This window comes from Pleurodeles waltl, chromosome 4_2 (genome assembly GCF_031143425.1).
Source record: "Pleurodeles waltl isolate 20211129_DDA chromosome 4_2, aPleWal1.hap1.20221129, whole genome shotgun sequence".
Classification (NCBI taxonomy): domain Eukaryota; kingdom Metazoa; phylum Chordata; class Amphibia; order Caudata; family Salamandridae; genus Pleurodeles; species Pleurodeles waltl.
Genome location: NC_090443.1, coordinates 554144905 through 554160066, shown reverse-complemented (window position 1 = coordinate 554160066; position 15162 = coordinate 554144905). Strand labels below are relative to the sequence as shown.

The 15162-nt window shown below is 45.7% G+C and overlaps 1 protein-coding gene across 3 annotated transcripts in view; it reads left to right on the top strand.

Annotated features, from left to right (window-relative positions):
* Nucleotides 1–15162, top strand: part of TDRD5 (tudor domain containing 5) — a 1060335-nt gene that overhangs the window by 673399 nt on the left and 371774 nt on the right. For all 3 annotated transcript variants that reach the window (XM_069232097.1, XM_069232096.1, XM_069232098.1), the window contains exon 11: nucleotides 13312–13378. In XM_069232097.1, coding sequence (XP_069088198.1) covers nucleotides 13312–13378 — 67 coding nt within the window. The remainder of the gene's footprint in view (nucleotides 1–13311; nucleotides 13379–15162) is intronic.

Sequence of the window (15162 nt, the reverse complement as noted above, 5' to 3'; positions counted from 1 at the left end):
TTTGGGGTCAAGGGCAACAAGTTTTTATGTTTACTTTGTCCTTGGGACAAGTAGGCCCAACCCTCTGCAGCACAAACCCTTTGGCTGCCTGTTTACAGAGAGTGGAACTCTCTGCAGTTGAGGTAATGTGTTTCCAAAAGATAATGCTGTTCGAACTCGTATTTATGGTTCATTATTTGAAAACCTTCATTATTAGGGGGAGTGCTGTAAATAAATGTTTTAAGGTCACACTTCACTACTGACGTTGGTTCCAGTACCAAAAAAAAAAACGTGTACACATGTTTGAAAAGTTTAGGCTATGAAGTATAATGCTCCCAGAATGCTCTCTGATTAGATGCAAATGAAATGTCATTTAGTAAAAAGTTTTGATGCATGCTAGTATTTCCCAAAAATATTTCTAATGGAAAATCAGTGTAACCATTTTCAACACGATTATGGGAAGCATGAAAATAAACAAACACTGACAAAGCCAACTGATCTGACATATTTTTATAAGTCTTTTAGTTTCATCAATGCGTGTCTTGTTTTGACATGGCTTTTGTAACACTTTATTGTTGTGGGAGCTACCAGGCCCTCAACATTGTAACAAACACTGGCAAAAAAAAAAAAAAACGTTTTTGAACTCTAAAAGCACACGTTGCCACCAGTGGCATAACAAAGGCCCCGCAGCCGCCTTCCAGGGGCCCATTCAGCACAGCACCTGTCCTGAGTGAGTCTGGAGAGGGGGCTCCTCCATGTTCTTTGCAAAGGGGCACCCTCCAGTTTCGTTACGTCACTGATTGCCACTGTAGTTCCTGACAATATGCTCCTTGTGGAAGAGAAGAATGCGATCACTCACAGTAAAGCCAGCCGAAAGAGAGAGAAATAGAAGTTTAATAAAAACAAAATGTCTTTGTTAACACCAGACCTAATTAGGGACCAAGACCCACATGTAGGTAGCTTTTTGCATGTCGCAAACAGTGACTTTTGCTGTTTGCGACGTGCAAAAAGCACATTGCTATGCACAAACCCAGTTTTGCGATTCAGTAACCTGGTTACCGAATCGCAAAACGGGTTTGCGACTCGCAATTAGGAAGGGGTGTTCCCTTCCTAATTGCGACTTGCAGTGCAATGTAGGATTGTTTTGCGAACGCGGGCGCAAACTAATCGCAGTTTGCACCCATTTCAAATGGGTGCTAACACTTTCACAAAAGGGAAGGGGTCCCCCTGGAACCCCTTCCCCATTGTGAATGTCACTGTAAACATTTTTTCAGAGCAGGCAGTGGTCCTGCGGGCCACTGCCGGCTCTGAAAAAATGAAACGAAAACGTTTCATTTTTCGTTTTTGTAATGCATCTTGTTTTCCTTTAAGGAAAACGGGCTACGTTACAAAAAAAAAACTGCTTTATTGAAAAGCAGTCACAGACATGGTGGTCTGCTGTCTCCAGCAGGCCACCATCCCTGTGAGGCCGCCATTCGCAAGGGGGTCGCAAATTGCGACCCACCTCATGATTATTCCTGAGGTGTGCATTTGCGAAGCCCTTGCGAATCACAGATGGTGTCAGGGACACCATCCTACATTCGGATTTGCGACTCGCAATTTGCGGGTCGCAAATCTGAACCTACCTACATGTGGCCCCAAATTCTTAAAGAAAGTCACAAAAGTGCACCCATGGTATATGTCGTACCCCTATAAAATATTTGTGAAATGTATTTTAGCATGGGTAAATATGCATGTGTAGATTTGCTCATGTGAACATCTATTGAGCATTTGCAAGTTCATTTTCCCTCCATCCACTTTCTTCCCAACCCTGGAAGAAGTTCTAATTCTGCCATTGTCAGGAGTAAATGTCCAACCTTTCTTATTATGGGAAAATATTAGAGAGAAGCTGGTGAAAATCTTTGAAACATGCAGGTTAGTAGGTTTGCAGACTCAAAGGCATTCCAGCCCTGAAACTATTGCTCACTGCTTCCTCCAGCCCCAGTATGCAGATCTGCAGAAAGGTGGAAAAATAAGGAAATTGCTACAGTAGGGATTGAAACTGCAAGTATTCAAGCCCTACTATGGTAGTAGCCCTGACATAATCAGAGAGGCTATTATTAGAGCTCTTACATAATGAGATTGCTGCCATAATTTGGCGCCACACTACATGGCACCAAAGGGACAAGTAGATCTTTTTACAGGACAAGTAGATTTGAGAAGCAACCTGTCCTGTGGACAAGTAGATATTTTAATAAATTCCACACCCCTGTGATGTGTGGGATGGTTGCGAGGTCGGTGGAGTGGAGATGCCGGGTCGGGGTGTAGAAGGAGAGACTTCTGTTGAGGTATTCTGGTCCAGTGTTGTGCAGTGCTTTGTGAGCGTGGGTGATAAATTTGAATGTGATTCTCTTGTTGACTGGGAGCCAGTGCAGGTTTTTCAGGTGGTCTGTGATGTGGCAGTGGTGGGGGGATTTCCAGGATGAGGCGTGTGGAGGCGTTCTGGATGCATTGCAGCCTCTTCTGGAGTTTGGCCATGGTTCCTGCGTAGAGGGCATTGCTGTAGTCCAGCTTGCTGTTTACCAGGGCTTGGGTGACTGTTCTTCTAGTTTCGGTGGTATCCATTTGTAGATCTTTCGGAGCATGCGGAGGGTATTGAATCAGGAGGAGGAGATGGCGTTGACTTGCTGGGTTATGGATAATGAGGGGTCCAAGATGAATCCTAGTTTGAGGTTGGAGTGGTTCAGAGAGTGGCAGGCGTGGTTCAGAGAGTGGCAGGCCACCAGGAGTCGTCCCATGCGGAGGGGGTGGAGCCAAAGATGAGGACTTCTGTCTTGTCGGAATTGAGTTTGACGCAGCTTCTCTTCATCCATTTGGCGATGGCCTTCAATTCCTCGTGGAGGTGGGTCTTGGCGGAGTCCTCGGTGATGGAGAGAATCAGCTGGGTGTTGTCAGCGGATGAGATGATGTTCAGATTGTGGGATCGGGTGATGTTAGCGAGTGGGACCATGTAGACATTGAAGAGGGTCGGGCTGAGGGACGAACCCTGGGGTACGCCGCAGATGATTTCGGTGGCCTCCAAGCAGAATGGGGGGAGGCGGACTCTCTGGGTTCTGCCAGTGAGAAAGGAGGTGACCCAGTCCAGGGCTCTGTCATAGATTCCAGCATTGCTGAAGCGTGAGCATAGGGTGTGGTGGCAGATGGTCTCGACCACCGCCGAGAGGTCCTGGAGGATGAGGGCTGCGGTTTCGCCACTGTCCAGCATGGTTCTGATGTCGTCGATGGCAGCGTTGAGGGCGGTTTCGGTGCTGTGGTTGCTGCAGAATCCGGATAGGGAAGGGTCCAGGGTGCGGCTCTCCTCGAGGAAGCGGGTTAGTTGTCTGTTGACAGCCTTCTCGATGACCTGTACCGGAAAGGGGAGCCGGGAGATAGGCCGGAAGTTCTTGAGGGCCTTTGGGGTCCGCCTTGGGTTTTTTGAGGAGGGCGTTGATCTCGGCATGTTTACAGCTCTCCGCGAAGGTGGGGCACTCGAAGGAGCTGTTGATGATCTTCCGTAGTTGGGGTGCAATGACAGAGCTGGCTGTGGTGAGGGCAGGGGTCAGATGGAGAGCTGGAGTGGATGGTGTTCATGAATTCGATGGTGTCGTTGACGGGGATCCAGGAGAGCAGGAGGTTGGGCGGAGGTGAATCTGTGGTGTTGGTGGTTGCTGGGGGGGTACTGAAGGTGTTGCGGTTGTCTGCAATCTTGCGGTGGAAGTAGGCGGCTAGGGAGTCGCAGAGGTCTTGGGATGGCGGGATGTTGTTGGCGTTGTAGCTGGGGTTGGAGAGTTCCTTCACGATGTTGAAGAGCTCCTTGTGGCTTGTGCGTTGTTGTTGATTTGGTCTTTGAAGGTGGTTCTCTTGGCGGCTTGGATGAGTTGGTGGTGTCTGCGGAGGGCGTTTTTGAAGGCTGTGAGGTTGTCCAGAGTCTGATCTTGGTGCCACTTTCTTTCGAGTCTTCGGCAGCTTTGCTTAGATTTGTGGAGGTCAGCGGTAAACCAGAAGGCCTTTTTGAAGGCCTTTCTGTCGGTTATTATGACTCCATCCGTCTTTGGTTCCAGCTTACTTTTGGTGACGAGGATTGCCTTGTAGGATTTTGTAAAATTGTCCTGCATGTTTCTCCAGATTAGAACACAGCTGGCTTAGAGGGCCTCCCCAGACGATGGCATTGACACAGATCTCCAGTATACCATGGAAGGGGGTGGTGGTCAATTTGAGTTTAGCCATCTCCCAGCAATTGGCCTACCAGCATAGTGGGGTGCAGTAGAGCCCAATCATTAAGAGGGCTCAAATACACACCTTTCCATGGGTTGTGCAGTGTATATACACCCCACTTGTCTGGTACACGCCAATCTGTCTGTTTTTCACTGTGGCATAGCTATTTGGGATGGGGGGGATTGTGTAGTATATACCCCTTTGTCTGGTCCAAGCCTGCCTGTTTTTCACTGTGGCATAGCTATTTGGGACGGGGCAGATTATAGGCTGGTCCCAAATTCCCAGCAGCGCTAATTGCAAGAGGGCATGCAGTAAGGAGTTTGTAGCATTAATTCACTACGTCTATGAAGTCTGGTCAGCGGGCATCTCCCAACAGCTGATGTCACCCATCAAGGGTGGTGAAACCTGGAAGGCTTGTTGTTCACCTTGCAGGCCTTCTAATCATGTGCCTAGAGAAGTACTTAATTTGTGCTTGTTATTTCTTGTGCGGAGCACCAGCACTTATTTTTAAGGGCTGGTGTTTTATTTTTCTGCCTCAAGCATTCACTGCAAGCAAAAGACACATATGGGAAAGACGGAGGAAGAGAAAAAAATGAAAAAGCATCACACAGGGGAAAAGCAGAAAGCTGCAAAAGTGAGCTGAATGGGCAGGGAGTGACATTAAATGGATTAAAGAGGCCGAGATGACTTCAGGATTACGCTGCCTCAGTATTCATTGTTTGCACATTTAATTGCAGCAGCCACATGTTTAAAAGGAGGGATTTGGGCACTGTCACATTTTTATTTACAAATTGAGCACTGGCCTAGAGTTAGCAAGACTGGCCTCTCAAGACAGCTAAGTGTGGTACTTCACCACAAGGGACCAGGGTCAGGCTGGGCAAGTGTGCTTCTGCTTCCAGCGGGCCTTCATGCTGTCCAGCCTGCTCTCACCACTGGACCTACGACCCGCTGTAGGAGGCTGGACTGGCTTGTAGTGAGTACCAGGGGGTACTTGCACCTTGCACCAGGCCCAGTTATCCCTTATTAGTGTATAGGGTGTCTAGCAGCTTAGGCTGATAGATAATGGTAGCTTAGCAGAGCAGCTTAGGCTGAACTAGGAGACGTGTGAAGCTACTACAGTACCACTTAGTGTCATATGCACAATATCATAAGAAAACACAATACACAGTTATACTAAAAATAAAGGTACTTTATTTTTATGACAATATGCCAAAGTATCTTAGAGTGTACCCTCAGTGAGAGGATAGGAAATATACACAAGATATATATACACAATAGCAAAAATATGCAGTATAGTCTTAGAAAACAGTGCAAACAATGTATAGTTACAATAGGATGCAATGGGGAAACATAGGGATAGGGGCAACACAAACCATATACTCCAGAAGTGGAATGCGAACCACGAATGGACCCCAAACCTATGTGACCTTGTAGAGGGTCGCTGGGACTATTAGAAAATAGTGAGAGTTAGAAAAATAACCCTCACCAAGACCCTGAAAAGTGAGTGCAAAGTGCACTAAAGTTCCCCTAAGGACAAAATAGTCGTGTTAGAGGGAAAATGCAAGGAAAACACAAATCAGCAATGCAACAACGATGGATTCCTGACTGAGGGTACCTGTGGAACAAGGGGACCAAGTCCAAAAGTCACAAGCAGCTCGGAGATGGGCAGATGCCCAAGAAATGCCAGCGGTTGGTGCAAAGAAGCTCTTTCTAGGCTGAAGAACTGTGAATACTGCAGGAACGACAAGGGCTAGAGACTTCCCCTTTGGAGGATGGATCCCCCACGCCTTGGAGAGTCGTGCAGAAGTGTTTTCCCGCCGGATGGACGGCAACAAGCCTTGCTACACGCAAATCGTGCGTTTGTCGTTTTTGGACGCTGCTGGGGCCCAGGAGGGACCAGGAGGTCGCAAATTGGACCTGCAGAGAGAGGGGACGTCGAGCAAGACAAAGAGCCCTCACTGAAGCAGGTAGCACCCGGAGAAGTGCCAGAAACAGGCACTACGAGGATGCGTGAAACGGTGCTCGCCGAAGTTGCACAAAGGAGTCCCACGTCGCCGGAGACCAACTTAGAAAGTCGTGCAATGCAGGTTAGAGTGCCGTGGACCCAGGCTTGGCTGTGCACGAAGGATTTCCGCCGGAAGTGCACAGGGGCCGGAGTAGCTTGCAAAGTCGCGGTTCCCAGCAATGCAGCCCAGCGAGGTGAGGCAAGGACTTACCTCCACCAAACTTGGGCTGAAGAGTCACTGGATTGTGGGGGTCACTTGGACGGTGTCGCTGGATTCGAGGGACCTCGCTCGTCGTGCTGAGAGGAGACCCAAGGGACCGGTAATGCAGCTTTTTGGTGCCTGCGGTTGCAGGGGGAAGATTCCGTCGACCCACGGGAGATTTCTTCGGAGCTTCTGGTGCAGAGAGGAGGCAGACTACCCCCACAGCATGCACAAGCAGGAAAACAGTCGAGAAGGCGGCAGGATCAGCGTTACAGAGTTGCAGTAGTCGTCTTTGCTACTATGTTGCAGGTTTGCAGGCTTCCAGCGCGGTCAGCGGTCGATTCCTTATCAGAAGGTGAAGAGGGAGATGCAGAGGAACTCGGCTGAGCTCATGCATTCGTTATCTAAAGTTTCCCCAGAGACAGAGACCCTAAATAGCCAGAAAAGAGGGTTTGGCTACCTAGGAGAGAGGAAAGGCTACTAACACCTGAAGGAGCCTATCAGCAGGAGTCTCTGACGTCACCTGGTGGCACTGGCCACTCAGAGCAGTCCAGTGTGCCAGCAGCACCTCTGTTTCCAAGATGGCAGAGGTCTGGAGCACACTGGAGGAGCTCTGGACACCTCCCAGGGGAGGTGCAGGTCAGGGGAGTGGTCACTCCCCTTTCCTTTGTCCAGTTTCGCGCCAGAGCAGGGGCTAAGGGGTCCCTGAACCGGTGTAGACTGGCTTATGCAGAATTGGGCACATCTGTGCCCAACAAAGCATTTCCAGAGGCTGGGGGAGGCTACTCCTCCCCTGCCTTCACACCATTTTCCAAAGGGAGAGGGTGTCACACCCTCTCTCAGAGGAAGTTCTTTGTTCTGCCATCCTGGGCCAGGCCTGGCTGGACCCCAGGAGGGCAGCTGCCTGTCTGAGGGGTTGGCAGCAGCTGCAGAGAAACCCCAGGAAGGGCAGTCTGGCAGTACCAGGGTCTGTGCTACAGACCACTGGGATCATGGAATTGTACCAACAATGCCAGGATGGCATAGAGGGGGCAATTCCATGATCATAGACATGTTACATGGCCATATTCGGAGTTACCATGGTGAAGCTACATATAGGTAGTGACCTATATGTAGTGCACTCGTGTAATGGTGTCCCCGCACTCACAAAGTTCAGTGAATTGGCTCTGAACAATGTGGGGGCACCTTGGCTAGTGCCAGGGTGCCCTCACACTAAGTAACTTTGCACCTAACCTTTACCAGGTAAAGGTTAGACATATAGGTGACTTATAAGTTACTTAAGTGCAGTGTAAAATGGCTGTGAAATAACGTGGACGTTATTTCACTCAGGCTGCAGTGGCAGGCCTGTGTAAGATTTGTCAGAGCTCCCTATGGGTGGCAAAAGAAATGCTGCAGCCCATAGGGATCTCCTGGAACCCCAATACCCTGGGTACCTCAGTACCATATACTAGGGAATTATAAGGGTGTTCCAGTAAGCCAATATAATTGGTAAAATTGGTCACTAGCCTGTTAGTGACAATTTAAAAGTAATGAGAGAGCATAACCACTGAGGTTCTGGTTAGCAGAGCCTCAGTGAGACAGTTAGGCACCACACAGGGAACATATACATGCACACCTATGAGCACTGGGGCCCTGTGTGACAGGGTCCCAGTGACACATACATATAGGCCACAAACCTATGAGCACTGGGGTCCTGACCAGCAGGATCCCAGTGACACATAACAACCATACTGAAAACATGGTGTTTTCACTATGAGCACTGAGGCCTGGCTATCAGGATCCCAGTGAGACAGTGAAAACAGTGACAAACACCCTGACATACACTCACAAACAGGCCAAAAGTGGGGGTAACAAGGCTAGAAAGAGGCTACCTTCTCACACCCGCCCAAGCCATACATGAGCCCCGATGCCTCCTCTTCAGTGCTGACCAGTTCCTTGGGTCTGCTCGTCTTTGAGGCCTCCAATTCCATGGCTGCACTAGGGACCAGCTTCCACTCCCGATGTGTGGTGGGGCCTGTGTCTGCGGCCTGGCACCAGGTGGTCATGCACAAGTGCCACCGTTCTCAGGCTGCACACCACTGGTTAGGGCTCTCAAACCTTGCCAACAGTGCTGCCCCTCCAGAGGACTATTACAGTGGACTCTTTTGTAGGGATATGGGTGCCCCAGGGCCAAAATATATCGTAGGATTGTACCCGGTCCTTGCCCAGAGCTTCACACAATGCATCCATTGCGGCAGCCATCTTTGTCACGTCTCTTCCCTAAACAGTTTTATGTTGATGATCCTGCAAAAAAGTCTCCTCCTGATGCATTTTGTCCTTTCTTGATCTGTTGTCCTATACTGCTGTAGAATATGCAACCCTTTAGTTCACATGAATATGTTTCATTTGATATGCATCAATCTTCATTGGAAACTAGGTGGCCAATCCAAATAATGAAGGCCCTTTTAGACAAAAACAAGAAAACAGTTTTATCTCATCTGTCAAATCGTTTTTGGCTACTAGGATTGAAGTAAAGCATATGGCCTTAGTTAATTTAGGAGATGTACTTTAGTTCAAGACATTAAACAGTTAGAAACCGATGGACTGGGGTAGAAGGGACACATGATTGTCAGTGATCTGATTCAGAGATTAAGCAATACTAGCAGATCTCTCTAGAAGACAATTTCCACATAGGTGTTTTTCAAGTCTTCCCTGAGTGACACTCTGACCATAAGCCCAATGCTCGGCCCCTATTGACAACAAAGTAGTCCCAGGGATAACATTATTCGGCTATCATACCAATGAGGAGATACAGAAAGTGAGAGCTAAGTTAGGGGCTGGTAAGCCTTCAAATACCACCACCTTTCAAGGATTTTTGCAGCAAGGGATCAGAGAGACTTTATCACTGGGCAGACACCCCTAAAACAGACAAAACGTTGTTTGGAAACCATCCTCAATGCTGCTCAGACATAAAGCCATTCACAGTCTTCCAAACTTACAAGCAGAGAATCTTTCTGCATTATGGAAAGGGTGCCGGGGGTCCATCTGCACATAACAGCAACAAAGGTTTCCACTGAATAGTCTTTTTGATCAGGAAGAAATCAGGTGAATGGCAGCCCATTTTAGGCCTGGCAGCTGGACATAAATTCCTTACGTTAATCCTCCTGAACAAACATTCAAGAGAGAGACTACATGAAGTTGCTGGTCCTTGAAGATGTGTAGAGCCACAAAATGTTAAATCACAAACAGCAGAAGTACTTGCACTTAAAGATATTCTTTTCTCAGTCGACTATTCGGGCTGAGATTTGAACCCCAAATCTTTATGAAATGTTTAGCACCAATTGTAGTGTAACTCAGAAGTTAGGGGCTATAACATTTTGGTACCAGAATGACTGTCTCATCAAGTACAAGAACATTGCAGAAGTAGTGACTTCATCTTCCACTTGGCTTGTATTGTTCAGTTGGTTGGGTCTGACGTACAGTGCCAGCATGTCATCACTCATATTAGCCACCAGGATCCAGTTCTTAGAGGACATCCTTGACACATGGAGAGGGAAAGCTTTCCCATCAAAGGACTGTATAACGACAGCAAGAAAGAGTAATGCAATTCTAAAGACATCATAAATATGTCAGTTCGCAAATCAAAATCCCTCTTGAATAATACCTGCCTTCTTTCCCCTGGCACTCAGTTGCCACCACCAAGTGACAGATCAGTTCAAGAAAAATTGTGTGCTCAACATCTTGGCTCTTTTGAGAATATAGCCCTGTTTGCGGACCTAGTAAAGTCATCCCTATTTTGCTGCACACATAGAAGATACAGAGCTCAAGGCCTCCATTTTTTATCGATCACCATCTGCTTTTGCAATGAAAAAAGACACCTCTAATGATGGCTGGAGTGTACTCACTTATGGTACTTTCAGCAAGGATTCTTTAAAGGCATGAAGACGTTTCTTTTTTCTGTGTCCTTTATCTCACTGCAGTTTGCTCAAGTTTTGCATTTTCACCCAAGTATTTGCCTTTCTTCAGATTTAATACGCGCAACAGCACCTCCATATTTTTTACAATCCAGGGGGCACCCTGTTGCTGGCATTCTTTCAAGTGGGCCATCGGATATGCTCAAGAGTGATCCGCAGTGCCATTTCTCTAAAAGTAGAGCACTACTTTAGAGTCATGAACAGGTAGACAGTTGCTTAGCATGCCAGAGGGCAATTGTCACTAAAGTCATCAGTACTGGAGACTGGGTTCCAGAGTGTTGGCAATATGATTTTGGCTTATTTGAATAAAAAATGCTGGTTTATTGCCAGAAGACACTGGCAGCCCAGACCAAGCGGAGATGCATTTTCAGTGACATGGAATGTAATAGTTTCTACTGTTTTTTATATTTCTCCACATTTCACTAGCAGTCACAAACCTAAACTTAGAATATTGCTGCATCATTGTGTGCTCCTGCTTGGTTCAGGCCCTTCTGGACTACAGAACTCCTCTGTGTCTCTGTTACCTCTGTTACTGAGTAGAAGCCTATTTCAACTGTTGTAACAGAAAGACCGGCTGCTATACCCAAATCTGGGGTCACTGGGCTTAATGGACTGGCTCCTAAGCACTCTTGAGATCGCTGAATTAGGCATTCTGGAAAGCTTTAGAAAATTCCTCTCCCATGCCCCGAGATCCAGCCACCAAGAAGACCTATAATGTGACTAAACAGTGTGCTGTCACAACTGATGAAGAGTTCCTTCAAACTCATTCACCAAGCAGAGTTAACAGATGCTTTCCGGTAAATTACCTTGTTTTTTGGCCTTATATCTTTTGCAGGTACTAATCATCAAGGAGCCAGACAGAGGCATTTTACATATAAATCCTACTCTTAAATCTAAGGAACCAATATACTTACACTTGAATTAGACTGTTACTCTCAAGTCTTTCTTTCCAGGCTTCACTTAACCAAGCAGAAAGAGCCCTTTACTCTCTCAAAGTGAGATGATGTTTAAAATGTTACATAGCCACAGGTAAACAGTTCAGACACTCTGACAAAATATTTGTCTCCTTTTGCCACCTGATCAAGGGCAAGCCTTTGTCCAAACAAGGGAATGGAAAATGGATTGCTGCAACATTTGTTCATCACACCAAAAGCAACAGACCACTGTTGACCAGAGTTTGAGGGTACCATACCACTGGTGGTGGCAGAATCTGCAGACCTGCATGCTGGATTGGCTGTGATAGACTTTTGTAGAGCAACAACATGAAAAAGCTGAAACACATTCACAATACATTGCTACCTGCAATAGAGTCCACCATTGGTCACTCACTTCTATACAATCTCTTTTCAATTAAGGTAAGCCTGGTTTCCCACCTTCCTTTATAAACTGTTCTTTTTACTGCTTACTATTCTGATTCTAGCATGAGAAGCTATGGAAGAGCCAATGCTAGAGAAAGAAATAGTTATTTATCGATAAATGCTGTTCTGCTTTTTTTTCTGTTTCGTAACTTCACATGCGTTTAGGCTCACCGTTTGTTACCTAGCTTCATTTTGGTATCGTGGCCTCTGATGGAGGCCTGGAGAGTATAGTTGAGCATAAGACCTTTTCTCCTCAGTAGGTGAAGTTTGGTTAATTTCAAATGAGGTCAAAGGGTTACTACACATGCACAGTTTCACAGGTGTTTCTGAGGGAGAATGACTGCTACAGTGAAAATACGTCAAGAATAGGATAAGATTGCTTGATCTTTTTGCTGAGTTCTGGCTCTTTCCTGATGTTTTACGGCAGAATTCGAAGGCCTTCACTTGCTCCAACCCTTCTTCTTTACCCAACTCTTCCCACACCCCTATTCATGTCCCTTTCTTTCCTACCACCTCATCACCCTCTATTTTTATTTTTATTATTTTCTCCCCTCTCTACCTGACTACCTCCTGTTTTCTGTCCCTCCTAGGCTGCGCTCTTCTCACATATCTCCTCTTCCTTCCCTCTATTCCCCCTTCTGTCCTCTCCTCTTCCATTCCCTTCCTTCTCTCCTGGCATTTTGAGCATTCCTTCCCCCATCCCCTCCACTGTTACATCTAGTTTCCTTCAAATGTGTTCAGTGTAACCTAGATATCATTGTTGTTGTTCTCTGTGAAGTACTCGGACACCCTTGGGTGCTATAGAAATTTTTTCAATAAACAGTTGTCTCATCAGATTGGAGTTAATGGAGAATGGTTCCTGGTATGATGCGATGGAAACATTCAAATACGCTTTTAAATCTATAGAAGATCCCATTGCTGGAGAACCAACTTTATATGTAAATTAGAATTTTACATTTCATATGCAGCCTTAGAGCTTGATACTCAATGTTTTAATTTTCTAATGTTGAAAATGGTTCCGCCTTTTAATTAGTCAGCTTTCTAATGTAATTATACCACTCTAGTAATTCTTTAGTGTCTCCATGCAACATCTTCTGAGGTTTTCTCTTTTCTCCAGCATTTTACCTCATTTCTGATGTTTGCCTTTGTTTTTCCCGGCAACCGTGATACAGTGGCTTTGAATTATATTCAGATATATTCACAACCTGGCTCTTTTCTAGTTTTCAACCCTTTTGTCCTTTGCCCTATTAAACTCTGTTTGCCGCTTTCCACATGCTATTCCTTGATTAAAAGCTCATTTACTATATATTTCCTTTGTTTATTTGCCTGGCCTGATTCTAGCCTGTGTATCTCTGAAAATTACCTTTAAAATCATTGTCTCCTATCATTTGTCTGATTATTTTCCAAGTGCACACTTTATCTATGCATGTCGTTTCTTCCCTCAGTGACTCTCTGTAAAGCTGTTTAAATTATTTGCTGTATAGATTACACAAACTGTCAAATGGCAACCACCTCTTTTCTAACTAATCTTGTTGAACTGTAGAAAACCCTCTGTATGATATATTCTCCATATTATTACAGATGCTGCTACCTGAAACTTGCTGCTCAAGCAATACCAAGTGCCCTTGCATGGGTGAAGCCCTTAGAGGTGGGTGCACAAAACTGTTCGGACTCATTAGTCCTGTAACTGTAAAGTTGTTATTAAGGAACCCTAAGTATTGTATTGTTGATTGTGTTTGAAGGCCAGAGCTTTGAGAGTCAATGCTGCTGAAAAAACAACAGTTAGCAATTTTTTTTTTTTTTTTTTTTTTTTTAACATGCAGAAACCAATGGCAAGTGTCTTTGGGTCACCGTACTAAAAGCAGAAGATGTGTATGTCTGCTTAAAATCCAAATGATAGAAAACAATCTAAAAATACGGTCTTCACTGGGCTTTTGTGGATTACAGATCAATGTCATTTTTACATCATCTCTGTCAACACCTACAACCTCTATGCAAGTGAAAAAAGGCTGCCTCTGCAAACTTAGCCTCGAGAATACAGGATAATGTACAGCATGTTTAACTAGAGTTGCCTCAGACTCAAAACTATTGTTGCTGATAGCTCATATTTTCCTTATTTGATTGCTCAACAAGCAGTACATGTTTTTCAGAGTCGCCATCTTAATGTGAAATATCTACATTTATATGTATGCTAGTAGAGTTCTGTAATAGCGCAGTTGGCATACAGAGCAAAATGGTATATAATTATTATCAGGGGTGTGGAATTTATTAAAATATCTACTTGTCCACAGGACAGGTTGCTTCTCAAATCTACTTGTCCTGTAAAAAGATCTACTTGTCCCTTTGGTGCCATGTAGTGTGGCGCCAAATTATGGCAGCAATCTCATTATGTAAGAGCTCTAATAATAGCCTCTCTGATTATGTCAGGGCTACTACCATAGTAGGGCTTGAATACTTGCAGTTTCAATCCCTACTGTAGCAATTTCCTTATTTTTCCACCTTTCTGCAGATCTGCATACTGGGGCTGGAGGAAGCAGTGAGCAATAGTTTCAGGGCTGGAATGCCTGTGAGTCTGCAAACCTACTAACCTGCATGTTTCAAAGATTTTCACCAGCTTCTCTCTAATATTTTCCCATAATAAGAAAGGTTGGACATTTACTCCTGACAATGGCAGAATTAGAACTTCTTCCAGGGTTGGGAAGAAAGTGGATGGAGGGAAAATGAACTTGCAAATGCTCAATAGATGTTCACATGAGCAAATCTACACATGCATATTTACCCATGCTAAAATACATTTCACAAATATTTTATAGGGGTACGACATATACCATGGGTGCACTTTTGTGACTTTCTTTAAGAATTTGGGGCCACATGTAGGTAGGTTCAGATTTGCGACCCGCAAATTGCGAGTCGCAAATCCGAATGTAGGATGGTGTCCCTGACACCATCTGTGATTCGCAAGGGCTTCGCAAATGCACACCTCAGGAATAATCATGAGGTGGGTCGCAATTTGCGACCCCCTTGTGAATGGCGGCCTCACAGGGATGGTGGCCTGCTGGAGACAGCAGACCACCATGTCTGTGACTGCTTTTCAATAAAGCAGTTTTTTTTTTGTAACGTAGCCCGTTTTCCTTAAAGGAAAACAAGATGCATTACAAAAACGAAAAATGAAACGTTTTCGTTTCATTTTTTCAGAGCAGGCAGTGGCCCGCAGGACCACTGCCTGCTCTGAAAAAATGTTTACAGTGACATTCACAATGGGGAAGGGGTTCCAGGGGGACCCCTTCCCTTTTGTGAAAGTGTTAGCACCCATTTGAAATGGGTGCAAACTGCGATTAGTTTGCGCCCGCGTTCGCAAAACAATCCTACATTGCACTGCAAGTCGCAATTAGGAAGGGAACACCCCTTCCTAATTGCGAGTCGCAAACCCGT